The 27,983-nt window shown below is 38.4% G+C and overlaps 5 protein-coding genes across 9 annotated transcripts; 2 read left to right on the forward strand and 3 right to left on the reverse strand.

Annotated features, from left to right (window-relative positions):
* Positions 1–6,968: 6,968 nt before the first annotated feature.
* LOC121779192 lies at positions 6,969–7,773 on the reverse strand. Its single transcript, XM_042176516.1, has 4 exons — positions 7,589–7,773; positions 7,413–7,502; positions 7,099–7,316; positions 6,969–6,998 (listed from the first exon to the last, which is right to left on the reverse strand). Exons 1-4 carry the CDS (start codon positions 7,638–7,640, stop codon positions 6,969–6,971), a joined length of 390 nt encoding a protein of 129 aa, XP_042032450.1. The 5' UTR covers positions 7,641–7,773.
* A 2,346-nt stretch (positions 7,774–10,119) lies between these two features.
* On the forward strand, positions 10,120–12,497 carry LOC121779470. 2 transcript variants are annotated; one of them, XM_042176796.1, is made up of 4 exons: positions 10,120–11,228; positions 11,297–11,522; positions 11,608–12,059; positions 12,148–12,497. In XM_042176796.1, exons 1-2 carry the CDS (start codon positions 10,698–10,700, stop codon positions 11,381–11,383), a joined length of 618 nt encoding a protein of 205 aa, XP_042032730.1. In that variant the 5' UTR covers positions 10,120–10,697; the 3' UTR covers positions 11,384–11,522; positions 11,608–12,059; positions 12,148–12,497. The 2 variants fall into 2 exon arrangements, with proteins under 2 accessions (XP_042032730.1, XP_042032731.1); XM_042176797.1 differs by having other exon boundaries at positions 10,120–10,340; positions 10,737–11,522.
* A 3,652-nt stretch (positions 12,498–16,149) lies between these two features.
* On the reverse strand, positions 16,150–19,776 carry LOC121779471. 4 transcript variants are annotated; one of them, XM_042176799.1, is made up of 4 exons: positions 18,760–19,776; positions 17,522–17,719; positions 17,087–17,441; positions 16,150–16,953 (listed from the first exon to the last, which is right to left on the reverse strand). In XM_042176799.1, exons 3-4 carry the CDS (start codon positions 17,363–17,365, stop codon positions 16,618–16,620), a joined length of 615 nt encoding a protein of 204 aa, XP_042032733.1. In that variant the 5' UTR covers positions 17,366–17,441; positions 17,522–17,719; positions 18,760–19,776; the 3' UTR covers positions 16,150–16,617. The 4 variants fall into 4 exon arrangements, with proteins under 4 accessions (XP_042032733.1, XP_042032734.1, XP_042032735.1 ...); XM_042176800.1 differs by having other exon boundaries at positions 17,087–17,631; XM_042176801.1 differs by having other exon boundaries at positions 17,087–17,634.
* A 3,381-nt stretch (positions 19,777–23,157) lies between these two features.
* On the forward strand, positions 23,158–26,589 carry LOC121778550 (MOB kinase activator-like 1A). Its single transcript, XM_042175924.1, has 7 exons — positions 23,158–23,274; positions 24,205–24,253; positions 24,937–25,045; positions 25,457–25,550; positions 25,847–25,980; positions 26,085–26,248; positions 26,382–26,589. Exons 1-7 carry the CDS (start codon positions 23,252–23,254, stop codon positions 26,451–26,453), a joined length of 645 nt encoding a protein of 214 aa, XP_042031858.1. The 5' UTR covers positions 23,158–23,251; the 3' UTR covers positions 26,454–26,589.
* A 22-nt stretch (positions 26,590–26,611) lies between these two features.
* Positions 26,612–27,945, reverse strand: LOC121778549 (transmembrane protein 45A-like). Its single transcript, XM_042175923.1, has 2 exons — positions 27,318–27,945; positions 26,612–27,198 (listed from the first exon to the last, which is right to left on the reverse strand). Exons 1-2 carry the CDS (start codon positions 27,623–27,625, stop codon positions 26,757–26,759), a joined length of 750 nt encoding a protein of 249 aa, XP_042031857.1. The 5' UTR covers positions 27,626–27,945; the 3' UTR covers positions 26,612–26,756.
* Between the last annotated feature and the right edge of the window lie 38 nt (positions 27,946–27,983).

Consider the following 27,983-nt stretch of genomic DNA (forward strand, 5'->3'; position numbering starts at 1 on the left):
TATATTACAATGGGAAGGAAGCTACATGATTTTTGAATAATATTTCATTTAAAAATAATTCATTTTTAACATATTTTGTGAATATTAACTTTAAAATATTATTAATATACTGTATTTATGTTTTCAAAATTTTCAAATTATTCTAGACAATGTAATAACTTTTATATTTTCATCAATTATTCTTATTTTCCATGACAAAAAACTAATACATCAAGTTAAAGTTTAAGGCAAAATTTGTTTCCCTCAACATATGAAATGCCGTTGAGTAAGCAAAAATAAGAATGATTACCATTTTGTGCCCGTGAAGATCTTTAGCAAAAATATCTCACAAATTTTCGTTTTCCATTTTAAGTTGAAGAAGACATTTTTCTGAAATATGCAGAAGTTGGGAACACAAAAAATAATTAACATTCCTCGTTTTTTGCTAAAGTGGTGTCGTTTCATGTATTGAAGTGAAAAGAACTCTGAATCTCAAACTCTAAGATCCATGTATTGAAGTGAAAAGAACTCTCAATCTCAAACTCTAAGAGTGTCCACAATGGGGGAGCCGCGGCCCGTGGCTCGGGTGCGCGGCCCCCACTGCAGAGAGCCACGATTCGCGGCTGAGCCAAGGGAGCCGCGGCCTTCACGCGGCTGAGCCGTGTGAGCCGCGGCCCTCCACTGCAGCGGGCCACAAAACGTGGCTGGGGCGCGAAAAATTATTTTTTTAAAAAAAAAAATTCAAAAATACTTTTATAAATACTACCATTTTCATTTCCATTTTTTCCACTCCATTTTACACTTCAACACCACAAAATCCTAATTAAAATCCTACCAAAGATGCAAGGTGGAGATGGTGATTCCCCGGGGTATGGAGACTCGGGATACGGCAACTTCCCAAATCAGATGTGGAGTCCACAGTCTTTGCAATACCGGGTTCAGTCGTCCTCCCATCAGCAGAGGAACATGTTCGCCAACCATCGGGGTTCGGTGACTACCGGCCGAATATGGACGCGATCAACAACCCGTCTCAACACTTCCAATCCTCCCAATTCCAATACACCCAGTCTCCTTTGTCTGGATCTGATAGATTCACATGGGAATAGTTGATGGGTACAACGGAGAGCCCGACATCCGGTAGTGTGGAGGTGGTGGCCCCCACCGGGGGTGGCCGAACCGGCTGTGGTGGGGGGCGAGGCGGTGGCCGAGGCCGAAATGGCGGCGGCGGCAGTCGTGGGCGGTGAAATGGCGGAGACGGAGAGCAGGGGCCCGGCGGAAGCGGCGGCCGTAGCGGCAGCCGAGGCGGCGGGCGGAGCGGTGGTGCTCGGCGGGGGGTTCCGTACAACGACGATGAATCCCTTGCTGTTGCGTGGGCCTGGGAGGCGGTCACGACGAATCCGGTCATCGGCACGGATCAGACCGACGTTTGCTTCTGGAGGCGCGTCTTGACGGTGTACCACGGCTTCAAACCAGCAGACAGTGTCGAGTGTGATGAAGGCCAGATCCGGAAGAAGTTCGGCCGGATCAGTAGAGCTGTGAAGAGGTTCAGTAGCATTTACGAGAGACAACTCCAAAATGCCGAAAGCGGCCGCAGCGAAGCCGACGTACGGGCGTTATCGTATCAGTTGTTTAATACTGAAGACTGGCCCAAGTTCACCTACTGCAATGAATATATGCTTCTCCGAGACTCCCCTCAATTCAAGGCGATCTGCGATGATGACACCGGTCATACTGGGAAGCGGACAAAGCTCCGTGCCGACGGCACCTACAGCAGTGGTGGCGACTCACGTGCATTCGACCTGAATGACTATGTGTTGGAGGAGCCCCACTCGACAATGTTGAGGCGCCATCGCCCGCAGGGCCAACAAGCTGCCATCCGGGAAGCTAGAAACGTATCCCAAGTCTCTGCTGCGAGCGCGTCAGCACCGCGCTCATCACCGACCGCGGCGTTGGCTCAAACACTGGAGGTACAGATGATGAAGCAACTTGGGGATAACTTGTCCTTGTACGAGAAGTCGACAGACCCTCTCACCAAGAAGATGTGCTACGACCTCATTCTTAGATTGAGGTCGAAGTTGGGGTGGGCCGATGGGTCGGAGACGGGCGGAGCTAGCGGCAGTGGGGGCAGTGGGGGTGGTGATGAAGACGTGCCGGATTCTGATGACGCCACCGAGTAGGAAGGGTGGCGTCTTTTTGTGTAGTGTTTTTTAAAAATTTTCGTTGTATAATTTTCCTCTATCTATAATACGACAAAAATTTGTCTGTAATTCGCTTTTTTATTAAATTATGTTTATTTTTCAAATTATTAGGCTAATTAAATTTGTTGTAGTTAAATTAAAAAATATAATTAAAAAAGTAAACAAATTATTTTTTTTTTTGGAGAGGGCCACATTTCGTGGCCCTTGTTGTTTTTGTTTATTTACCATTGCGGAGGGCCATGGAGAGCCACATTTCATGGCCGGACCAACTTTGGTGGACTTCAAGGGCCACCATTGTGGACACTTTAAGAGCATCTCCATCAATGCTCTTATTAAAGAGCATGAATGTGGGCCCGGATCCACTTTTATTAATTTTTTACTCTTTGTTATTTGGCAAAAGCACAACACCAACATCCATGTTTTTCCGCAAGAGCATGCTCAAGGGTCCCACCATTCTATTATTTAATTTAAATACTTCAATTATTAAAAACATTTCCACAATATTAAATGCATTAATAATACGCAAAATACTATTACAAATTACTAACAAATTAAAAGTTACATAATTAAAATCTTAAATTTTTTTTAAAATCCTAAAAATTGAGATTGAGAGAGTTGTTTGCTATAGTGTCATTTTTGTGTGTTTGAAATGAGAGTATTTATAGATGAAAGTATGAATTTTGAGATAAAAATAATGAAAAAATAAATTAAAAGTGTAGAAAAAATGTATATATTTTATTAGGAACTGGGAAAATATTTTTTTTATTAAATCTGGATTTTTCAGATTTTTTCAAATTTAAAAAAATAATAATAAATAATAAATCAACGGCCAACCAGAGCATGCCACGTCGGCTGCTCGTGCTCTTGCCGTTGGCACGGACGTGCTCTATGCATCGAGCAAGGCCATGCCGCTGACAAGAGCACAGCGGCGAGCAGGGGTCTGCTCTTGCCGACGGCACGGATGTCGTCCTTGCGTAAGAACACCGATGGACATGCTCTAACTAGTTGAATTCTATCACCAAAATTTATGTAAAAGACATTGTATGGAGTAGAAAATATTGAAAGTTTGGAAAATTTATTGAAAATATGAAAATTTTAAAAAATTAGAATTTAATAGAGATTGAGAACATAAAACACCATTAAATCATATTAGTATAAAGTATAAACCTTAAAATCCTAGTCACATATTTGAATGATTAGTTAGATTGTTATGTATAAAACCTGTATGCATCATCAAATCGCTCGCAGATAGGCCCTAGCGCCCGGCCCATTTGCACTTTATGGGCAAATTTCAACCTCATTTTAACAAAAATTTAAATATAATATCACCAACTAAGTAAATTGAAAATATAAAATCTTTCATTGTACATATGATGACAAAGTACCAAATAATGTCACAATGTTTTATTTTTAAAGCGAATATTTGGAAATTCGACTAAGATCTCTATTTACAATCATGTTCACAGTCACAATAAACATCTGTAGTTCCGGGAAAAAAGTAACAACGAGAAGATGGATGTTTATTATAATAGTAATTGTTGCAGAGTTGGACACATCGAGCTTCACTTAGTGTCACATTGCATACACCCAAGATGCTCACGCACCGGTATATTGGAGGAGGTCTAATAAACTTCAGATTTCCCATTTTTGTGTCATCTGCATTTATTCATCAAAACTCATTTGTTTATATATGAATAATTCTCATAAAATAACATAAAAAACTTACAAATTTATTTCACACTTACAATTTGAAGGGGCGTTTGCAGCTTCTTCACCAACCGATGGCATTGGAGGATTACCAAGTCGAGCATGTACCATCAGTGAACTTTGAATACCTGTGACATTCAATATAATTACTAGTATTATTATGCATCTCATTCTAGAGCTCTTTCTACTTTTGTTCTAGTCTAGTAATGGAATTCCATTTTAATGAAGAGGTTTAGATGTATTCCGACTCAGGGAGTGACGCACAACAATTATGTGTCGTTATTAATGAACGACGCACAACCCTTATGCGTCTTTGGTTAATGACGCACAAGGGTTATGCGTCGTTCAAAGACGCATAAGAATTATGCGTCTTACCCTAGTGATGCATAACCCTTATGCGTCACACTGGTAAGCATTTCCGCCTGTCACCCGGTGACCCGGGTTCGATCCCCGGCAACGGCGCAATTTTTTAAGTGATTAGTATTTGATAAAAATGAGTTATTCTAAACATTTATTTTTGGCAATGCTTACCAAAAATTATGCGCCTTTGCCGGGGATCGAACCCGGGTCACCCGGGGGACAGGCGGGAATGCTTACCAGTGTGACGCATAAGGGTTATGCGTCATTAGGGTAAGACGCATAATTCTTATGCGTCTTTGAACGACGCATAACCCTTGTGCGTCATTAACCAAAGACGCATAAGGGTTGTGCGTCGTTCATTAATAACGACGCATAAGGGTTGTGCGTCACTCCCTGAGTCGGAATACAACTAAACTTCTTCATTAAAATGGAATTCCATTAACATGCATTACCCAAAAAAGAATTGTTCCTCTCATTCTACTAAAATAGAAAATCAAAATAAAGCTTGAGTAACAAGTAACACCAAGGGAAGATTCAACATTGTTAGTGTGACAACTTGTCCACTTACCTAGAAATTCCTCAAAGAAAATAAAATTGAAAAACTAATAACAGTATAACACCAACAATATAATTGATTGGAATTTTACAAGCCTGATAGAAGAAATTAAATGGAAAACTTACCAAAAAGAAAGGCAAAAAACATGATAATTGTTAGCTTAGAGACATTCCTCATTGTGATATTGGTATTTTTAATGTCAATGACTAGAGGAGAGATGAGGATTCTTCTTTGAATTGCTCCAACCATAACTTTGTCACGATTTATAAGAAATTAAATGAAACGAATTCAATTAATTAGTCAACTATCCAACTATATTTGATTCTATATATTTTGGGTAGATGGTATGGCAAATGGAGAATAAGTTCAGACTATATAGATTTGATTATTTCAGAAAAAAATTGTTATGAAAAATCTATAAATTTTGAAATTTGCATGTTTAAAATCCTTTTGAAATATTTTAAATATTTTTGGACTACCACTAAAGAGTATATTAAAACCTTAAAATATCTGCATACATTTAATGTACTCTCTCTGATTTGCATTGTATTTAATGTCTCTCCTAAGTTGACGTCTTCATTTTCAATATAATGAATGTTTTGCATTTTTCTGAACTTTTTAGAATCAAATTGACCTCAATCACTAAATGTTATTTTGAATTTATGTAAAAAGTATTTCTCTTTCCTATGCATTCATTTAATGCTATCTATCTATCTGCATTGCATTTCTATTGGGTTGATATCTTTATTTATAATATAACAATACACTCTTAGTTCCCTAAAAATTTACGGAGTAATTTTTATTTTTATTTTAGGTCGTTCTATAAAAATAATTCTTTCTATTTTTGGTAATTTATTCTCTCTAATAAGATGGTTTGTTCTTCACTAAATGCTACTGTATGATTACTTTTCTTTTTAACTCTCTTATTTTTATCAATAATGCATTAAAATTTGTATCATCCCAAACGTCTATATTTTATAGGACAGAAGGGGTAGTATTTTTCGTATAATTAGCATGTAACAGTATATGTATATACAACTCCCATTAGTGCATGACTCATGTAGTAAGCATTAGCAGGTAGTCTGAGGTGTGGTACAGGGTCAATAATTTTAAATCTATATGATAGAGGAGTACAACTGTACAAATTTATTTTTTCGAGTTCTAATTGATTTTAAATCTAATTAAACTACTTACTATTTTTCGGGTTATTTGTCCAACCACTTATAAAAGAATTGGTTATTTGTCCGGCATTCTTATTATGTGTGATTTTGATAAAATCAATAATAATATAATACGAAATAAAACATGAATTACTCCGATAACAATAAATTATAATCAATAACATATTTTAAGTAAAATTATATATTAATATCAATATAGTAAGTGTATATAAATTAAATATATACTATAAAAATGTTAATATCCGATAACAATAAATTATAAGAATATTAAAAACTATTAAAGTCTATGTATAGTTATAAACTTCTATATTGTAAAATTTAAGTGCTTGTAAAAATATAATTAACAATTTCTTCAAAGAATATAAAATTAAAATGAATTATTAGTTTTGGTGGAAAAAAAGTTTTATATTTAATGTATAAGAATAATTAATGTTCATAATATTTCAAAATGGGCATGTGATGAAGTGGTAAAGGAGTTGGTATTTAAAGATGAGGTCATTTGTTTAAGCCCTAGTAAGAGCATCTCCAGTGGGCGGATGTCCCACTCGGACATCCACTAGGACATCCCGAAAACACCTCCCGCCACGTCACTAGGACTTCTCATCCCACTGCCACGTCACTAGGACATCCCCTTCACAATCCGCCCTTCCCACTAGGACTTCCCGCAATAAAAAAAATCACAAATTTACAAATAAAACAATTTACGTTTACGGAAATAAAATTTCAACGAGCCGTATATATAGAGTTTAAAAAAATTTAAAAATCGAACGTCCGACCCGGACGTCCGACCCACGCCACAATGGCGGACGTCCGCCCGCCCGTCGCGCCGACATCCGAGGACACCCGACGTCCTCACAGGACGTCCGTATCCGACCTCCCCTGCCATAATGACGGACGTCCCGGTCGCCCGTCGCGCACGTCCGACCGGACGTCCGCCATTGGAGATGCTCTAACAACAAATAAAAAAATGTTTTGAAAGGAGGAAAATTAATATTGACCTTTTGTGAAGTAAAGTATCTGCTTATGTGTAATCAAATATAAAAGTTATTGTAAACAAAAAAATTCCATTGTACATATGTTGAAAAATAAAATTTATGACACTTTGGAAATTAACTACGATCTGCGACAATCGTGTTCGCAATAACAAAAAAACGTCGGTAGCTCCAGGAAGAAGGTCATACCGAGCATATGGGTTCACCCCGAAGTAGTAATCGTTGCAGAGTTGGATACATCGATCTTCACTTAGTGTCACACCACATATGCCTAAAATGCTCACGCACCGGTATACTGGAGGAAGCCGCGTATCAACATTCACATTTTCTATTTTTGTGTCACCTACACATATGCATCAATAATCATTATTTATATGTAAATAAGTTTTTCGTATAAAAGTATATAGACACCAGATGAAAACCTTTTTTTCACACTTACAATTTGAAGGGGCATTTGCAGCTTCTTCATCCAATGAAGGCAGTGGAGGATTACCAAGTCGAGCATGAACCATCAATAAATTTTGAATATCTGATTATTTAATAAATATTAATATTATCATGCAAATCATTCTACTTCAACACGAAAAAAGAAATTGAATAAGATGGAAAACTTACCGAAAAGAAAGGCAAATAACATGATAATTATGGGAGTAGAAACACTCCTCATTGTGTTGTATTGCACTACCTCCGTCTCACCGAAGATGATCCACTTTCTTTTTTGGTTTGTTCAAACAAGATGACCCATTACTAATAATGAAAATACTTTTATCTCTACTTTATTCCATCTCTCTTATTTTACTCTCTCCACCTAACACACAAAATACAATTGTATAAAATCATGTGCCGCCCAAGGAAGGGGTTATCTTCCTTGTGACGGAGTGAGTAGTATCTTTTGTTCAAAAAAATTCCTAATTAGTATTTTCAATATCCAGGAAAAGTGGAGAAATTGTTTTGTGAATTGCTTCAGCCATAACTTTGTCATAATTTATAAGAAAATGAAAGGAAGATAATTAATGTACTATTCCACTATGTTTGACTATAATTCGTGGAGATGGTATGATAAATGGAAAGTAAATTAATCTCGAGTGTAAACATTTATGCCATATTTGGTTGACGGGAAAGTAAAGTTGGCAGGGAAAATGATTCCTGGGAAAATGAATCCCGAGAATATGATTCCCAATAACTTTATTTTCCTATGTTTGGAAAATATCAAGATTTTAAATTTTATATTTGATTGAAATATCAAACTAAAAATATACTTATTATATTTTATTAATAAAGAACAATAATAATAATATTTTTAATAAACTATTAATTACAAATAATAATTATTATTATATTATTATATTTATTATTACGATGTATAGTTTAAATATGGATTATCCATCACAATATATAATAATAAAATTATAATTATAGTTACATGGAGTATTATAATAATAAATATTATATTATTATTATTATTATTGTTATTATTATTATTATACTTACAGATAATATAATTAAATAAATTTTATAATATAAAATTTTACTACAATTTTATTAATTAATTATTAATTTATAAAATATTAATTACTCCCTCCGTCCCCTAATAGGAGTCGCTCTTTGACCGGGCACGGGTTTTAAGAAATGTAAAGAAAAGTTGGTTGAAAAAGTTAGTGGAATGTGGAACCCACATTTTTATTGTCACGACCGCACTTTCTAAGGATAGAAAGCCAGGTTGATCGCGACTAGGGGAGGATGAAAGAAGCGGGGAAGAAAGGGGAAAAACTGTGACACAACTGAAACTTGAACTGAAATAACTCAAATAATATATATCAGAGTGCACGATACAAAGAGCGCAAACTCGACTTTTACATTGCAGCGGAAGAGTCAAGAGCAGATAACGTCGTGTATGGAGACACGTCGCATCCGAGTACTATTCTATCGAAGGATCTTCATCGTCTATGCTCAACACCGCCCGCCGTCATCACTGCTCAACCTGCACATTTTTAAAACATATGCAGGGCTGAGTACTTGGTGTACTCAGTGGACACGTGCCAAAATATATTTTCATAAAAACTGATTTTGTCAAGCCACTCTTTGAGAGAACTCGGGGTTTTAGGAAAAGTCCGAGAACACTAAAACAATTTTCTCTTCCTTTTTCAAAAGCGATCTTTCGATCTATTTTCCTGGAACATATGCCATATCTGACTAACTCCTGGGGAACAGAAGCCTACTAACCTCCTAGTGAATAGAATTCACGAAACTCTTGGTGAAACGGAATGTATGGGCTTCAACCGCTTACAAACCCGAATTCACTAACTCTTGGTGAAACGGAATGTATGGGCTCACCCCACTTACAAACCCGAATTCACTAACTCCTGGTGAAACGGAATGTATGGGCTCAACCCACTTACAAACCCGAATTCACAAAACTCCTGGTGAAACGGAATGTATGGGCTCAACCAACTTACAAACCCGAATTCACAAAAACTGAATCTCCTGGTCTAGTAGGGACATCGTCCTTGCTAGTCAGTCGGATAGGCAACGTTCAAAACAAAACATGGCTTGACATAACCTTTGCAACCTTATTTTTTATCATAAAATATTTTTGACGTAACTCATCTTTCTTTCATCAAAAGCCGCACACATAACCTTCAAAACTTCTTTTTTTTTCTCGTAAACGTATTTGGATCAAAACTCATTTCTATCGGTCAAAGCCGAACTCAAAACTTCCGAAACTTCATTTTCCTCGTAAACGTTCTCTCAACGGAACTCACTTCTATCGGTCAAAACCGAACTCAAAACTTTCAAAACTTCCATTTCCTCATAAAACACTCTTGAAACATAAACTCATTTTTCTATCGGTCAAAGCCGAACTCAAATATCAACGAAGGCTACACTTCATAAGCACCAATAAGGCAACACATAACATCATATTATAGCATCAAGCAAATAGCACTTTTCATAAAAACTGCACATCAAATCGCGAGCGCGCACTTGACAAGTTAATCCTTCTTTATCCGGGCATTTGGTAGCTTGGACAACAATCACCCCGACCCGGGAGTGAACCCATGTGACCCGGCTCTTTTATATTGCTTTTGTGGACAATTGTGGGTTAAGCATCCGGGACAATTTTCAGGGTTTATGATCCCACTTTGGAACATGGGCCGTCATACACATCACAATTTCCTCCACTACCCTTTTGCATTATCTAAAATTAAGACATACCAAATTGTTGCCAAATTCTCCACGCCTGCTTCTTCTCTCTTCACTTGCAGCTAGGGTTCCTCAACACATCCGAGACCAAAATTGCCCTAGTAATCCACAGATCTAAACGACGAGGTCGGTCAAGGAGTCCGAATCTGAAACTCCATTGCTCAAGGTATGGCGACGGTACTCTTTCTATCTGCATCTCATTGTCAATCTTTACGGTTAGATTCACTCAAAGCTGGAAAACCTGAATTGTGCTTGGGTACTTTTGGTTCTGTTCGAAATCGAACCCCAATGTGTATTCCTCTTTTCGAATCGGAATTAGCCAATTACCCAATTGTCCAGATTTGCTGAATTGGGTTTTGGTTAGTAAATTAGTAAATTAGTCAATTACATCGTAAATCAGATGTCGTGCTCGTTTGTCAAAAATACCCAAATTGTTGTTCGATTTACCTATACATTGTTATTTCTGTAAACCGTTGTGTCGAGCAGCGTCCTACGCCGTCTGTGCAGTTAATTTGGGATTATTATGGCAAGTAGAAAGGCAGTTAACGAAATGATTATTCAGATTGCTTCTGATATCATTCGGGACCATCAGTTCGACATCATCTGCGTTATCCTCATCTACCTCCGAAGCATTAGTCGGGGACGACGTTTCACTACTACCGCTAATCGATCCAGATATTCATATATCCGGCGGATACCTGAACAGGTTCAACGGCTGAACCGACTTACTGGTGTGACTGATGTGGCTTGTATTGAAAATTTGAGAATGGATAGAAACGCCTTTGGGAGGCTGTGTATTATGCTTCAGCAGACTGGTGACGTTGTGGATGGTCGGTATGTCACCGTGGAGGAACAAGTAGCAATTTTTCTATCAATTTTGGCGCATCACAAGAAGGTTCGAGTAGTGAAGTTCGAGCATTGGAGGTCAGGGTATACTGTTTCCAAGTACGTTCATGCTGTCTTGAGGGCTGTGATTAAGCTTCATCGTACATTCTGGGTGGTGGCCGATGCTGTGGGTGACGACTGTGAGGATCACAGATGGAAATGGTTCAAGGTTGATTTGCTTTTCCAAATGTGCTCTGCTGTTACTAGTAAGATATGACAAATGTTTGCTTTGCGCAGGGGTGCCTGGGAGCCCTTGATGGCACGTACATCAACGTGCAAGTTCCTAATGCTGACAAGCCTCGCTACCGCTCACGAAAGGGTTAGATTTGCACTAATACCCTAGCCGCTTGTGATCGTAGTATGAGATTCGTTTACGTTCTCGCCGGTTGGGAAGGCTCTGCCGGGGATGCTCGTGTCCTAAAGGATGCCGTTAATCGTGAGTATGGCTTCAAAGTTCCACGAGGTATAAAATTAAAGTTATGAATTTGAAATATCCCCTGCATATTATAGAATTTGAAAATGACTTAATGTTGGTCAATCTTTTGTAGGAAATTATTATCTTTGTGATAATGGGTATGCAAATTGTGAAGGATTCCTAACACCCTATAAAAGTGTCCGCTACCATCTCAAAGAATGGGGCCCGGCAAGTGGAGCCCCTCAGAATCCACGTGAAATCTTCAATATGAGACACACACGGGCTCGCAATGTCATCGAACGAGCATTTGCCGTTTTGAAAATGCGATGGGGGATACTTAGGAGTGCTTCTTACTACCCGGTGAAAACACAAACGCAGCTCATTTTAGCATGTTTTCTTCTACATAACTACGCTAGAACAGCAATGCCAGTGGATCCCCTCGACGCCCTCGCCGGCGTATATGACGAAGACTTAGTCACGGGGGCGGACGACCCCAATGTCCCTGGAGAGTATATAGACTCTGTGGAGCCCTCCAATGCGTGGACACAAATGCGAGACAACTTAGCGGGTTCTATGTGGGATGAGGTATAGACATAAATATATTCAAACAATGAACTATGAGGAAAATTAGTCAACAATATGCTAACCCATGTCGGTTGATCTAATTGTGCAGTATGTAAATCACCATCTCTGATTCGGACAAGCCACTCACGGGTAAACGACTTGTCACCAGAAGCTACTACTTCGTTGCCCCCTTTTGCGTAGCCGTCGATATTCCTTGTTTTCGTTAATTACAACATGGAATTGTAATATTTGAACGCATTAATCGCGTCATCGATGACAATTATTAGTGTGGGAAGGCTGAACTTGATTAGGTTGGGAATGACTTTCTGGATTTTGATTTATATTATGTTAATGATCATCTACTATGGTTAAAATAGCCTTACCAAATGCAAAGTAAAAAACGTTAAATACCAAGCACCATGGGATTAATATATGCATAATGCCATGTTCCGAGACGGTTTTTTTGCTTGGAAGAAAAAGAGGATGACTTGGGTAGAGAGGGGGCAGAGACGATTTGAGCAGAAAAGAGAAAATGAGATAGGCGAACAGGGAGGAATTTGATTGATTAAAAAATTGAGGAGATTGATTTGGGTAATTGGAAGGCACTACTCCTGGAGTGATTTTGGAAACTTGAAGAAAATTGTGAAGGGGAAAGTGACGTATTGCATCATAATGATAGTTTTAGATTTGTTGGATGATAAAATGATAGTTTTGCATCATAAAATGATAGTTCGAGGGGATAAAATGATAGTTTCAAATGATAAAATGATACTTTTGCATCATAAAATGATAGTTTGATGGGATAAAATGATAGATTCAAATGATAAAATGATACTTTTGCATCATAAAATGATAGTTTGATGGGATAAAATGATAGATTCAAATGATAAAATGATACTTTTGTATCATAATGATAGTTTTAGATTTTTTGGATGATAAAATGATACTTTTGCATCATAAAATGATAGTTCGAGGGGATAAAATGATAGTTTCAAATGATAAAATGATATTTTTGGATCATAAAATGATAGTTTGATGGGATAAAATGATAGATTCAAATGATAAAATGATACTTTTGTATCATAATGATAGTTTTAGATTTTTTGGATGATAAAATGATAGTTTTGCATCATAAAATGATAGTTCGATGGGATAAAATGATAGTTTCAAATGATAAAATGATACTTTTGTTTTAAAATGATAGTTTTAGATTTTTGGATGATAAAATGATACTTTTGCATCATAAAATGATAGTTTGAGGGGATAAAATGATAGTTTGAGGGGATAAAATGATAGTTTCAAATGATAAAATGATACTTTTGCATCATAAAATGATACTGTCCATTACATAAGAGTTGATAATATGTGCATAATTCCATGTTTCTATTGAAACATGAATCCAAAAGAGCACTACATTAAAATTGACATGTCTTTTGCCATGACAGAATATTGATTAATATGTGCATAGATCCATGTTCCTATTGAAACATGAAGACAAAAGTGCACTACTTCAGTCATGTGCGGTCGGCGATTCTACTTAGGGCCAACGTGGTAAAGGGCGACTGATATCACCCCGTGGATTTGGGCTATTGGACGCCTGTGACGATCCACCAGGGGATGCCTTTGGACTAGGGACATGGAGGTGGACAGGCAATGAACGCGGAGGTGGCATCTTCGTGATGGCTTTCCCCCGAGGTCCTGGCACGTAGAAGACAGTGGGCGGCTTGTTGGAGGACTCTCGGTCAGAGGACTCGACCTCATCGTCGAACAGTTTGCGCTTCACCTTTTCACTGATCACAATCGCGGGTGAGTTAACCTCTTGTGAAAAAGGAGAGTCCACTGCAGTGAGGTCTATCACTTCGCGGCGGGGGATGGTAGTGTCGGATAGCACTATGACATCTTTTGGGACATCGACATTCAATTCTTCGGAGCCCTCTTGTTTCACATCTAGTGGGCCGAAAACTGAGGTGAGTAGGCGGTATTCCGGCTCATCCTCATGGTAGTAGGCAGCGGATAATGGGTTCTCCTACACAACACACATGCATGTTTAGTTTACTTCAAAATTGAAAAGTGTTAAAATGGACGGGCATTACCTTCATAACCTTTCCCCACACGCTGTCCGCAGCATCGACAACCTTCATGTTGGGATACCACCATACTCCAGGGGTGGACACAAGCATATGAAATGTCTTGTACCGTGATGCAAGGAAGTGCACCCTAGTCTGCAGCTCATCAACGCTGAACTTGATAGCAGCGACGGCCTCTACTTTTGCGCGTGCAGCGACGAGAGCCTCGTCAGGTAGGCCAGAATAAATTTCACCGTGCTCTTCCTTCACCCGCACAAGTTCGGATAAGAGTTGATTGTCTAATTTTGCTGACCACTTCCCTTTGAAGAAAAAGATTGCTTGTGGTGGAATGTCCATAGTTGACTTAGAGAAGATATGAGGAATTTACTTGGTGAGGTGAATGTGAGTTGAGGCAGACAGTATTTATCTTTATCACTCTAATCACAGTGGACTATTCGTGACTTCACCCTCATTTAATATTTTGATTGTCAAATATCTACTAACACTTGAAATGCGTTGAGGAACTCCATTTAATAGCAACTCTACCCAGTACAGAGGCGTCAATCCAATTCGGCGGAGTGCATTTATGCGGGTAGATGGTGGCAATTAATAGACGGCGTGCATTTGATGCAATTGGTTAGGTGAATAACACGTTTTTGAGTAAATACATTTCTCATTTCATACTCAACACAACCTCACCAAAATCAAATCACAGATCCTTATCTCCCCACTCTAGCTACTATGGCTGCTTCGGGTCACAACCCCCCATTTGTCAAGATCTACCATTCTCAAGTGCACGGCTCAAGTCTTGTAAGCAATATGCATACAAGTTTACTCCGAGCTCTATATCATAAAGAATAAGCCTGAGCATAATCATAACATCGTTAATTTTTTGTGTACATTGCAGCGGATTCCTCCTCAATGGGTACAACTTTATGGACGGGATCTGCCTCCTCAATGCTTCCTTGTGATGCCCAACGGTGGGAAATGGGATGTGCGGTTGCTTAACGTCGAAAACGGATGCTATTTCAGGGCTGGCTGGTCTTCATTCGTGGTTGCAAACAACATCAAAAATGGGGATATTCTTGTCTTCACCCACGTCGGAGCTGGTGTTTTCCAAGTAATCCGGGCTGCCGCATTGACTGGTTGCCCTCCCATCTATGATTATGATGGTATGTATTGATTTATACACTAGTATCTGTATGCGCAATCTCATTCTTCTATAGCATACACACCATATAATGCAGGGGCGTTGTGGCCCGTGTCGGAGACTGACCTAATCCCGGACCTGGAAACAAGCGATGACTACGAGTCATCGGAGACAGACTCTGTTGCCTCTAGCGATAACGCAGATGGCATATTGCCTATAAAATCCTTAGCCATCGAAGAACACCCATCATTCACAGTCACTTTCACTAAAACAACAATTAATAAGACATTGGTTAGATCTCCACCTCCTATTCCTTTTCTTTGTGTTTTACCTACTAATGCTGATTTCATTTCCACTATTTGAAGGAGATACCCCTCAGCTTCTGGACAAAATTCATTCGTGAGAGTGCTATAGAATGTGAGACTTATTTCACAGTTTTTGGAGGTACTTGGGAAATGCGGCTCGCAAAGCACAAAGGACATATTCGGGTGAAGCGTGGTTGGAGTCACTTCAAGCAAGTTAACCGACTCAAGGTTGGGATGACATGTTGCTTCTATCTAGTGGACACAGAGGAGGTGCACTTCTATGTAGCAATCCATCCATAACCCCTGGCCGTAAACGGGAAGGTAATATGCACTGATCAAACTGCTTAATGACTTGCATTTTATTGTCGTCGTGTGCTAGTTTTACTTGCTGCAGACTTGTACAATACTGCTCATTTTGATCTGTTAACATAGCTATGTGATATGTAGAACTACTAAGAACATTCAGTTATTTAAGTGTGTTAATTGTTATTGCTTGCATGAATGTATTCATATGGGTTGTGTGTAGGTCGTGCTCAATCTCGACATATTTGTGGTGTGCATATTGTTTGGAGTATTCATCTTGAAATATCATCAAGTAAGCTAACCATAATCCATTAGTAGTGGCCTACAATGCATACCATATTCACATTACAAAAAAAAGAACACACTATAACGTGTCTATTGATTGTGGCCTAATTAGTTAGACAAGCCACTACTTAGTACTACAAAAGACTACTTAGTTCGACAAAAGACTAGATCATACCCAATCATAACCCCAGCACAAACCACGACCATGCCATACTAGTTGCTAGTGTAATGCTCAAGCGCATGCCACACATAGGGTTGGCGTGCTCCCTCCGGCAGACTCATGAAGTAGTCGAGCCGCTCAACCCTCGCAAGTATAGCGTCGGAGGCAATGAAAACTTGAGACAAGGTGAGCCCTGGAATAAGACCCATCATCTGGAAAACCTCCTTCCTCGCCTTTGTCACGTCAAACTCATACCCGATGCGATCCGACAGACGATCAAGCCTTGCATTTGTGTCCTCGTGCAGTTTGCCTAAGACGTCGATGAGACCATCAAGTGCATCACCCCTTTTACGCTTCCTTGCTCCACGACGCTCGCTGTCCACTGCATTGCTATAGACACTGTCGGTCTGCTCGTCAGGGGGCCACGGTCATTCAAACCCACTCCGGCGTAGTCATCTTCTCCTTCCGGTTGGCTTGCATACGCGCCGGGGTTGTTGGAATCACGAGATCCAGAGACACAAATTTCATTTGCACGGTCAGTATCTTGTGCGTTGTTGCCGGTAGCCCGATCCTTCCCGAACACCATCTTCCAGTCAGCATAATACGGCCACGACTTGTAACGAAGAAAACGAGCACCACTGTCAGCCTGAGACAACCAAACAAAGTCATTCAGTGGGGAAAACGATGATACAATGCTCACTCGTGAAACCTAATATACTGAATTGGTAAACATTTGCTAGAAAAATAATAAACCGATAATGATAAAACTTGCATACAACCTTGATTATTTCACTCCAAACATGCTCGTCACAGTCGATCTTGAAGTCGCCGTGGTTGTTGAACCCAACACCACTTCTTTCCAGAATTGAGGACACAGCAGAGTAAAACTTTTTCCAAGTGTGAAGCTTCGAGGAGATGTGGGGGCTGACCCTCAAATCAGTGTTGGGAAACTCGCGGCGCATGGATTCTTCCAACTTGAAGAGATACCCAGATCTGAATCCATTGTCGGCCTTCCATCCAGTAGCAACCAACTCTTTCAGAGACGCTATGAAGTGCATCTCCTCCCTGTCGCTCCATGCCCTCCGAGAGCGGTCACCGTGGCCTTGACCGCGGAGGACCGCCCTCTTCCCATAGCTGAAAATCGGCAAAAAAATGACTAAAATAAATTCAACATTAAATCAATTTATGTCCGGATGTATTCAAACTAGGCGTACCTTGACTGTTGCCTCCTCCTCCACGCCTGACCTCATTGCGCCTTGAATCCCCCATTCAATGAGCTTTGCATCAATTAATGTGGTTGTTGTTATTGAATATGAATGCTTCTCTGCTATTTAACAATGAAATCTCCAATTAGGGCATTCAAATTTCCATTTGCCGCTATTGTATTTGCAGAATTTGACATTTGCCGCCTTCTGCGAAAGAATGGCGAGGCTTAATTGGGGATGAAATTGCTGAATGGTTTCTAGAATATGCAAATTTGGTACTGCAACAAATTAATGGGGAGAAAATTGGGAAAATATTTTCAATCCCAAAAGTAGGGGAGGGGCTACCAAACGTGAGCCAAGACATGATTTTGAGTAATAGAGGCTACCAAAAGGGGGACGGGATTTGATTATATCAATGCGTAATCCGCCATCAATATCCATTTTACAATCATAACATATCTAATACTGTCCCCTCTACCAAACGGGCCCTTAATGTGCTCCACGCCGCTGCCACTCGGCAATCTTAGCACAAGCTGGCCGGCTCGGTGGCTGCTCGCAGACAGGGCTGCTATTCGCCCGTGTCCAGCCACCGCCGTCAGTTCAGAGTCGCCGCCGGTCCTTCCACCTCCGTCTGCCTCTAACTCGCTCCGTCGAGCGCTCAGGGAGGCAGCACCTCACCCGCTTCCCTTGCGGTTTCCCCCGTCGGAAACTCCGCCACCATCGCATTCTCCCCTCTCCCGACGAGTTGACGTCGCCATTGTCCCTCCGTCGTCTCCGCCGAATACCCCTCTCTTAGTGAAGTCATCGGTGGAGAGCAGGCTTCGCCTCCTTCTCCCTCTTCTCTGCCGCGGCCCGTAGCCACCCCGCGGAGCTTCCGGGGTTCCGCCATCGCCGGACTGCCTTTCGGCCTAAGCTAAGTCTTCACCCTCTTTCCCTCTTCTTACTCGATTCATGTCGAGTTATGCAATATTTTGGTGATTAAGGACTTTGCCTAGTTGTGATCCAGTTTAATCTTGCTCTTTGGTTGTTATTGTGAGCTGGCAGTAGCTATGTGATTTTTAAAGCATCTATTTGTTGTTCACAGTTCACCCCTATGTTTACCTCAAGCTTGGTTTCAATGGGGTTTTAATCTATATGGTATATGTTCCATAGTTGCTACTGTTGTGAGGTTCCTATAGCCATGTTTCTACGTTCTTGGGCCTAGTATGATGTCCGAAACATAAGCAGAGGGTGTGCTAGTGTTTTACCTCTTTCTCGATGACTCCTTCGAACGCCGGACTGCCCTTAAGCTCGCCGCCACTCCCTCCTCTCTTGCTGCACTTCTTGTGATTTGTGAATTTAGAGAGGTGTGAGGAAGGAGGTGGTGGTGGGCTGGTATTTATAGCCAAAACTCCTTGGCATTTTTGTGTCTAATTTGGGATAAAGATTCCTTCACTTTTGAATTTGAGCTTAAAGCTTCTATGCCTAAATTGGTGTAAGGCATTGGAGAGCTCCACTTTCTATTTTGAGCTAACAACTCACTTCTCTTTTTGAGTTGAGCTAAAAAGCCTTCTTGCGAAATTTGTGAAATTCTTGGAGGACCTACTCCTTGTATATTGTGCTTCCCATTTTTTGCTACAAGCTCATCCCCTTTTGAGCTTTATGATTATAGGGATCATACTTAATTGATGCAAGCCTTGGGGTTGAGTTTGCTCTTTGCTCTAATGAGCTCGGTGATAAGCTCACTTTGCCGAGGCCCTTTTGGTCTGATTCCCTCTTTGATGATACCTTGAAAAAAACAGATTGGCTGACTCTTACAGCTTTGATTTGGGTTCTTAGCTATCTTGTTTAGCTCATCTTGTCCCCTCCCACATTTTGGTTTGGTCTCCCCCTATTTCCCAAACTATGAGTCTATGCTAATCCCTTTTTTTGTGTAACTTGGCAGGGTCCTCAAGATGCACTTGGCTGCCACAATTGCTTGGAGCTTCATGGGGATCGAACTCCGAGAAGTATAGAGGGAAAGAAGAAGACAAGCTTTCCTTTGGTTAATGGGGCCATTGAATCTGGAGAGGATCAGAGGAGAGATTTGCTCCAAGAATAAGTGATCCTTTTACCATTTTTAGCTAGCAACATAGTCTTGGAGTTTTACATCCCTAGAGTAGCAAGGCTATAGCCCATAATTCATGGTATAATGTAGGTTGGAGTTGTCTCTTTCATATATGTGATCCTGTATTAATTGTATCTCCAAGTTGTCCTTCCAACAAAAGCATTCATCTAATTGATAAATTGGCATTTCTCTTTTCAACAACTATAGTTCATAAAAATTAAATTCCTTGCACTTTAATTCCAAGTGTTTCTTCGTCCAAATTTTTTTTATACTCCAAAAATCCGTGCACGAAAACTGGGGTGTTACATTTATATTGGTTTTATAATAAAATGTAAGTGGATTGAGTTAGTGGAATGTGGGGTCTACTACCATTTATGGTAAAAATGAAGAGTGACTCTTAATGGGGGACGACCCAAAATGGAAATTAGCGACTCTTATTCGGGGACGGAGGGAGTAGTATTTATTACTATTATATAGCAATTTATATTATATAATTATATTTTAATTATTTAATAAATTATTAATTATTATTATGATAATAACAATTATATATAAATATTTATAATTATGATAGTTTTAATTATAGTTATTTATTATATTGAAATTAAGTATGATTTATAATTTTAAATTATTTTTTAAATACTGTAATTAATAATAATAATAATAATAATAATAATAATAATAATATATTGCATTAAATATGTAAGAATCCTAAAATTGGGAAAAAGAATACCTAAGAAAAGTTATGATTCAGAATCCTGGAAAATTGTACTAACTTTCCTTGTTCTCAGGATTCTGATTACTTTCCCAGTTTGATTAAAAATCGAAACAAACATAGGAATTTAAAATTTAAGGAATCATATTACTTTCCCAGACAGAATCCTGACAACCAAACATGGCCTTCAAGTTTTTATGAATGTTTTGACGAAAATATTTTGGAGATTACCAAGTATAGAATATTATATACTCCTATACTCTAAACCCCATACTCCTATATGTTAACGGTTTTATACGATTGGTCAAATAAATCGTCTCCATTGGATTTTTGGATACATATATATAGGGATGTATTCATTTCCTTTTCCTATATTTCCTCCTTTTTCCTTCTTAATATCAGCCATTAGATTAGAGAAATGGACGGTCAAGATCAACATTGGGTAATTAATCCCGTGTTGCATTATTTGTCCTATTTTGTGCATTATGAGGGTACAATAGTAATCTAATAACGGCTGGAAACCGCTACGAATAATGCACCACATGGTCACGAGTAATGCATATAATTGACTATATAATGCACAATATGTGAACTGCAATGCATACGAATAAGATGTACCATGTTATGATATTTGGACACACGTTTCTTGTTTCCCCTAAGGGTTTAATAAGCTTAGGGGCTAGGGTATAGTACGTAGACACGTATGTAATCTTCACATGGTAACAAGTAATGGATATAATTGACTATATAATGCACAATTTGTGAACTGCAATGCATACGAACAAGATGTGCTGTGTTATGATGTTTGACACACGTTTCTTGTTTCCCCTAAGGGTTTAATAAGCTTAGGGGCTAGGGTATAGTACGTACGCATTAATAACAAATTATAAAACGATACGAATAATTCACCAAATTGTCACGAGTAATGGATGTTATTAACTATATAATGCACAATATGTGAACTGCAATGCATACGAATAAGATGTACCATGTTATGATGTTTGACACACGTTTCTTGTTTCCCCTAAGGGTTTAATAAGCTTAGGGGCTAGGGTATAGTACGTAGACATTACTAACAAATTGTTGTTATTGGAATATACGTATGTTCATTATTTGGTTTAGGTAGTGCATTATGTAGTTGTTAATTGTCATTATCTCAGTATATTATGCATTATTAGAGGTATTGTGTATATGGGTTAATCAACGGATTGAAGATTACATATGTGCATTTAGTAATGTCTACGTACTATACCCTAGCCCCTAAGCTTATTAAACCCTTAGGGGAAACAAGAAACGTGTGTCAAACATCATAACATGGTACATCTTATTCGTATGCATTGCAGTTCACATATTGTGCATTATATAGTTAATAACATCCATTACTCGTGACAATTTGGTGAATTATTCGTATCGTTTTATAATTTGTTATTAATGCGTACGTACTATACCCTAGCCCCTAAGCTTATTAAACCCTTAGGGGAAACAAGAAACGTGTGTCAAACATCATAACACATCACATCTTGTTCGTATGCATTGCAGTTCACAAATTGTGCATTATATAGTTAATTATATCCATTACTCGTTACCATGTGAAGATTACATACGTGTCTACGTACTATACCCTAGCCCCTAAGCTTATTAAACCCTTAGGGGAAACAAGAAACGTGTGTCCAAATATCATAACATGGTACATCTTATTCGTATGCATTGCAGTTCACATATTGTGCATTATATAGTCAATTATATGCATTACTCGTGACCATGTGGTGCATTATTCGCAGATACCAAAATGTGGCAGTTACTTTTCCGTCAAATGTCAATAATAACCCTGTAATGCATACAACCACCTTCTATAATGCAACACGGAACCAGTTTTATAGAATCAATCTGATCCGTTGATGCCTTAGATCTAACGCGTAATATTAAGAAGGAAAAAGGATCTAAGATGTGAAAAGGAGAATAACGCTCCCCTATATATATATATATATACTGCTTTTATAAAATTAAATTTTTTGGACTAAATCATAGTAGTAGTATTTCATGATTCGGATTTCAGATTTTTTATATTTGACGGATTAGATGGGGCAATTATCCAATCTGAATCCAAGAATGCTCACCCCAAACGAAAATGGAAGGTGGAAATTAATTGATGTTCGAGAATGAGGTTGTCTCGTTCAAATCTTGCTACGAAATTCAGATGATGTAGACAATTACAACTCACACATATATGACATATTGATCACTGCCAACCATGCAAGATTTGTTGTATTCATTTAAATACTATGAATGCTTTACATATAATCAGGCCAGCCGAAAAATGGGTTGAATACCAAGACTTCCAAATTTAAAGAGTCATCGGTTCAACGCGCCGTACTACCTCAATTGAAATTGATTTAATTCCTCTATTTAAACCTAGTTAAATAGATCAATAAGCATAATGCAGAGGGTGGATTTATTTCCGAAAGAGTTAGTTCGTTCAAATTTTAATTATATAGAACAATGGTAAAATGTACTAAAATTACAATTTAATAATTTACTTTTGAAAGTTACTCTTGGGTCTTTTTGAAAGTTACTTTTGAAATGTTAGTAGAGTATTTTTCTATTTTATGAAATTTCAAGTTAATTGAGTCATTTCTATTTTTGGCAAAAAGTAATTCTCTATTCTACTTTATTTTCTATTCATCTCTATTACTTTACTATCTCTTACTTTTTTTCACCATGAATTCACACTCTTCTTAAACTTTGCAACTAAAAGAAATGTCTCTATTAACAAGGAACGGGGGAGTATAAGACTATCCATAATTAAGTAAAATTTTGTACTAATAAATTAATTTTTTCCCTAATTATATATGTATATATACTCCTCCGCATTCCCCTCTAAATATTCCCCGTTTTTTCATAATTTCTCATCCTTTTCTTTTTCTCTGTCAACACAGCCATGAGTCTCTTTGGCCTTGGCAGGTAATTATTTTCTTCAAAAGTGACATTTTATCTGATTGTGATCTCTTGCTGTGTGAATATTCACGTCAGATCTGTGTTCGTCTATTGAATTTCTGATTTGTTGGTTGATTCTGTGTTGTTTCTTCACTCAATTGATTGAATCATGTGGGCTTTTTGCTGTGTTTCCGTGATTTGATGTTCATATCGAGGTTGATTTTTTGATTGACAAAGAGGTGTATGATGAAACAAAAGGTTATTTCTCTATTTTTATGTTTTTATTATATTTGGTTGAAGTTAGCAATACTATTGGAATTGAAGTTTAGAGTTTTGATGGTGTGAAAATGCTCTATTGGATAGTTGAATGTGAAGAAAAAGAGGAATTAATTTTTTTCGTTACGGTATCTTCTCTGATTAGCAAAGCCCAATTAAGTTTTCTAATACTTCTAAATCACAGTCGTTATCTGCATTAGATGTTTCATTGCAGTTGTTTATCCGTTTGCAAAATCAAACAGAGGCATATTAGGCCTGCCATTTATACCGTAGGTTCATGATCTTGTTTCATTCCCTCACGTGTCGTAGACTCTTGTCACAAACTACTTTCTGTAGGTATAAATGAATTTGAATAAGGAAGAGATGTAGCATCACAAAGTTATAGCATGTTTTTATTGCTATTACATTTGTATCTTCCTAATATGTGGATAAAATACGGGACTTGTTTGTAAAATGAGGCAAAATGCGTTTGACATGTGCTTCATGATTAATGAAAAAAAAAGAACTGCATTTTTTTTAACACAGATATCACTTGAATGACTTAAAAATAGTGCCTAACATGTAGAAAACTCTTCTTGATTGTTCGTCCAATTAGCTTTGTTTGTGTAAGCCGATTGGATGTTGTTTTTTTCTAGGAGATTGTCTGATTGTTCGTAATGTGTGAGTTGCTCTTTTGGACAGGAATCAAAGGACATTCCGGCCGAAGAAAAGTGCCCCATCAGGCAGTAAGGTGTATTTCTTTGCAACTGAATATATTTGACACCCTTCTTAACTGTTTTGGTCTTAACTCTGCTTCCTTTCCAGTGTTTGTAACAAGCCTCTGCTTGAAACATAACAATGACATATTTCGTATTCTAATATTAGTTTGTCAATTTTTGCTTTCTGTGATATTATGTCATCTTCTTTGTAACTCAGATATTATGTCAATCTTTCTTCATTTTTTATTTCTCAAACCATTTTTAAAAAATTCATCATGTAATGAATGGTGTTTCTTGACCAGTCGCTGTTTTAGTTTCACTTGCTCTAGCTAATGACGCTAGACCAAGAGAAAAGGATGTCTGATTTGATACAGTAAGCATGAGGATATAATTTTTTTTCTTTTCCTTTTATGTTCCGAGCCATCTTCAAAGTAAAGGAAATTTTATTTCAGTTTTCCTTCTTGTCATTGTTCAAATCTTTTCTCTGCTGCCTAATTTGTCTATCATGGTTGAGATCCAAGATGATAGAACTTTGGTGGATTAGTTATGCCTTGGTTATTTGGTTGAAGGTATTGGTAGAGAATAGGAGTACATCGCATTCCTGTGTTTAACTGTCCGACTATTGCCAATGGCTGCACGCACAATGCATTAACCTGACTTCATTATTAAGTTACAAGTTATTGCCCACTGAATCTGTTACAATTATATGCTGTAGGGTGCACAGCTTAGACAACATATTGATGCCACTTTGGGTAGTGGAAACTTGCGAGAAGCTGTAAGACTACCTCCTGGTGAAGATTTTAATGAATGGCTAGCTGTTAACAGTACTCTCTCTCTCTCTCTCTCTCGTACACATATATGTGCTTGCTTGTGGTTATGCCTGTGCACATCTTGAGTATCACTCGAAGGACTTCAACTAGTGCTTAGTAGGATAAACAAAATTAATTTACTGATTTTCGTATTAAAATTCCGTGCAAATGGTTAACACCCCCCCCCCCAATAAAAAAATTTAAACAAGAAAATAAGATTGTATTTCCTCATTGATTGCTCATGATATGATGCCACTGAGAAGCACAATATTATTACTCTTTTATGGACATCAAGATTGTGTTTTATGAAGGCATAAAAAATGATGCATAATAACAATTTCTACATGATTAAAAACAACAGTTTTGTACTTAATTCTTCATCTGTGTATCTAAATTAAAGAAGGTTTCTTGATTTTCCATCTTCAGCTGTAGATTTCTTCAACCAGGTGAATCTTCTCTATGGCACCCTCACAGAGTTCTGTACGCCAGAAAACTGCCCTACAATGTCTGCTGGTCCCAAGTATGTCTAGCTGATTATTATTTCTGTTTATGTTTTGAGAAACAACCATATGGGTACTCTTTTACCATCTGAAAGTAGAAAGGAGAAAAAAATTAAAGATGAACTCCTTAAGTCTGATGCTAATACTGTTTCCAATTCATTTCTTGAGTGGCATTCTGTATTGTTAGGAATGTTTGAATCTCATCCTCACTATATGCTTCTTACATATCTGTTGGTTTAACCAAGAAGCAGAACGTATATGTTTCCATATGTATGTATAAGAAGTATGCATGATATGTAGACAAACACATTTTCAGGTACGAGTACAGATGGGCGGATGGTGTAACAATAAAAAAACCTATTGAAGTTTCGGCTCCTAAATATGTCGAGTATTTGATGGACTGGATTGAGACGCAATTGGATGATGAATCCCTATTTCCTCAAAGGCTTGGTAATGATTATGTCTGATTCAACTTATCAGTGCTGTCTACATAGCAAAGTGTTTTCTCTTTTGATAAATGTATTGGCTCAATACTGATGGAGGAACATATGCAGGTGCACCATTTCCTACTAATTTCAGGGATGTTGTGAAGACTATATTTAAGCGGCTATTCCGCGTATATGCTCATATATATCATTCACATTTTCAGAAGATTGTGAGTCTTAAGGAGGAAGCTCACTTAAATACTTGCTTCAAGCATTTTATACTTTTTACATACGTAAGTATTCTGATACTTTGATTTTACTAGTCAAAGCCTTTCTTCAAGCTGAGCTGATTGCAAGATTTTATAGTTTCTTTGCACATAATCGAGCATCGTTCACTAGCTTTAACTCTGAAGCTCTGTTGTGCAGGAATTTTCGCTGATAGACAAGAAGGAACTCGCTCCGCTACAAGAGCTCATTGAATCAATTGTCCCATATTAAACATCTCGTTTCTACTTATGAAATAAGTGTGTTTAGATTTAGTTCATCTGCAACTGATTTTACTGTAACAAATAACTCAACTGCTGGTTTTGTCCAATATTAATGTTAATGCCAAAACAGGTTTGCTTCTGTTGTCTTTCTACTATGTAATACTCACATTTCTACAAAAATCACAACTTAATGTTGGCATTATCTTTACATATACAATTCAATACCAAAAGGCAAAAACTATAAGGTGTTCAAATCTCTTGTCAATTTTTGTATATATACTCCTAAAAAAATAGACAACCCCCCAAATTCTGATCAGTGGCTGAATCTGGGGTGTGCATAAACATATGCACCAGAAGCAGAAGCGAGAACACCAAACAATTGAATGAACAGCTGGAGATTAGCCAGCAGCTCGCCGCGGGCTTCGTGCTCGAAGGAACGACAAGTGATTTTGTCGATGTTGAGCACACAGCCATCCGGCATCATTGAGCCATAGAGAGTGAAGGCAGTCTGATAGAACCAAAGGCCTTGGAGTGTTATAGCAATGCCACTGGTCAAATCAGCTGGGAAGCTGGTCGGCATTAGTGCTCCTGCGATAGTTGATGCTATACATAGGCCTATCAGGAGCACCAGGACACGGTGGTAGTACCCCTCGAGCCCCTTGTGCGTAGTCGAGTGGAAGTTGAACAAGAGGTACTCTGCTGTGAATGCTGCTGCAGCAATCAGGCACAATGCACCTTCAGACAATGGCAGATGCCTGTAAACAGAATAACAACATCATCTTGCAAGTTGCAACAAATCAATGTACATTTGCATCAATCCTCATTGATCAATGCAATCTGAGCAACCAATATATATATTTTCTGACAGACTAACCTTGTCTGTTCACAGAGGAGTGTGATGACTCCAAAGATGAAGAACATGAGGAGCATTGCAGAGTGCTCAAAGTTGTTGACGTGAGAAGGGTTCAAGGCGCCATCAACAACGATCTTGAGGTGGGTTGCATAAAGAAACTCTATGCAGAGATCAACAAAGCCTCCACCAAATGCTCGAACCGGGTTCCAAACCCTCACCCGGTACGTCTCAGGATCCGACACATATCGACATATAGAGCACCAGACGTGCCACATCCCAACAACCAAAAACAACGTTCCTGGAACCATATGCCCCGGAAACGATCCCATCTTTCCCAACTTCACAAAACAAAAGCAAGAGACAAGCTTTTCTTTTATCTATATCATCATCTTGGATCCATTCTCATCTTCATCAATAGATAAAAGTAGTCGAATTTGAAGAAACGATCATACTCTACACAGATCATACAGTTAAAACTTTTTACTCAAACAAAGAAGAGAGATTGCAGCATAGATAAATTATGAGTTCTAAAAAGCTTTTGGAGTTAATGGGCATCGAAGAAATTAAGTTAGATGAGATGGGGATGGGTGAAATCACACTCGTCAAAAAGGAGCATGATTTTACAAAAGACTTTAAATAATGAACACATCATTGAATTAGTGTTTTTTTTCTCTCTCTCTCGCGTGA

The sequence above is a fragment of the Salvia splendens genome, chromosome 19 (assembly GCF_004379255.2).
Source record: "Salvia splendens isolate huo1 chromosome 19, SspV2, whole genome shotgun sequence".
In the NCBI taxonomy this organism is placed as follows: Eukaryota; Viridiplantae; Streptophyta; class Magnoliopsida; order Lamiales; family Lamiaceae; genus Salvia; species Salvia splendens.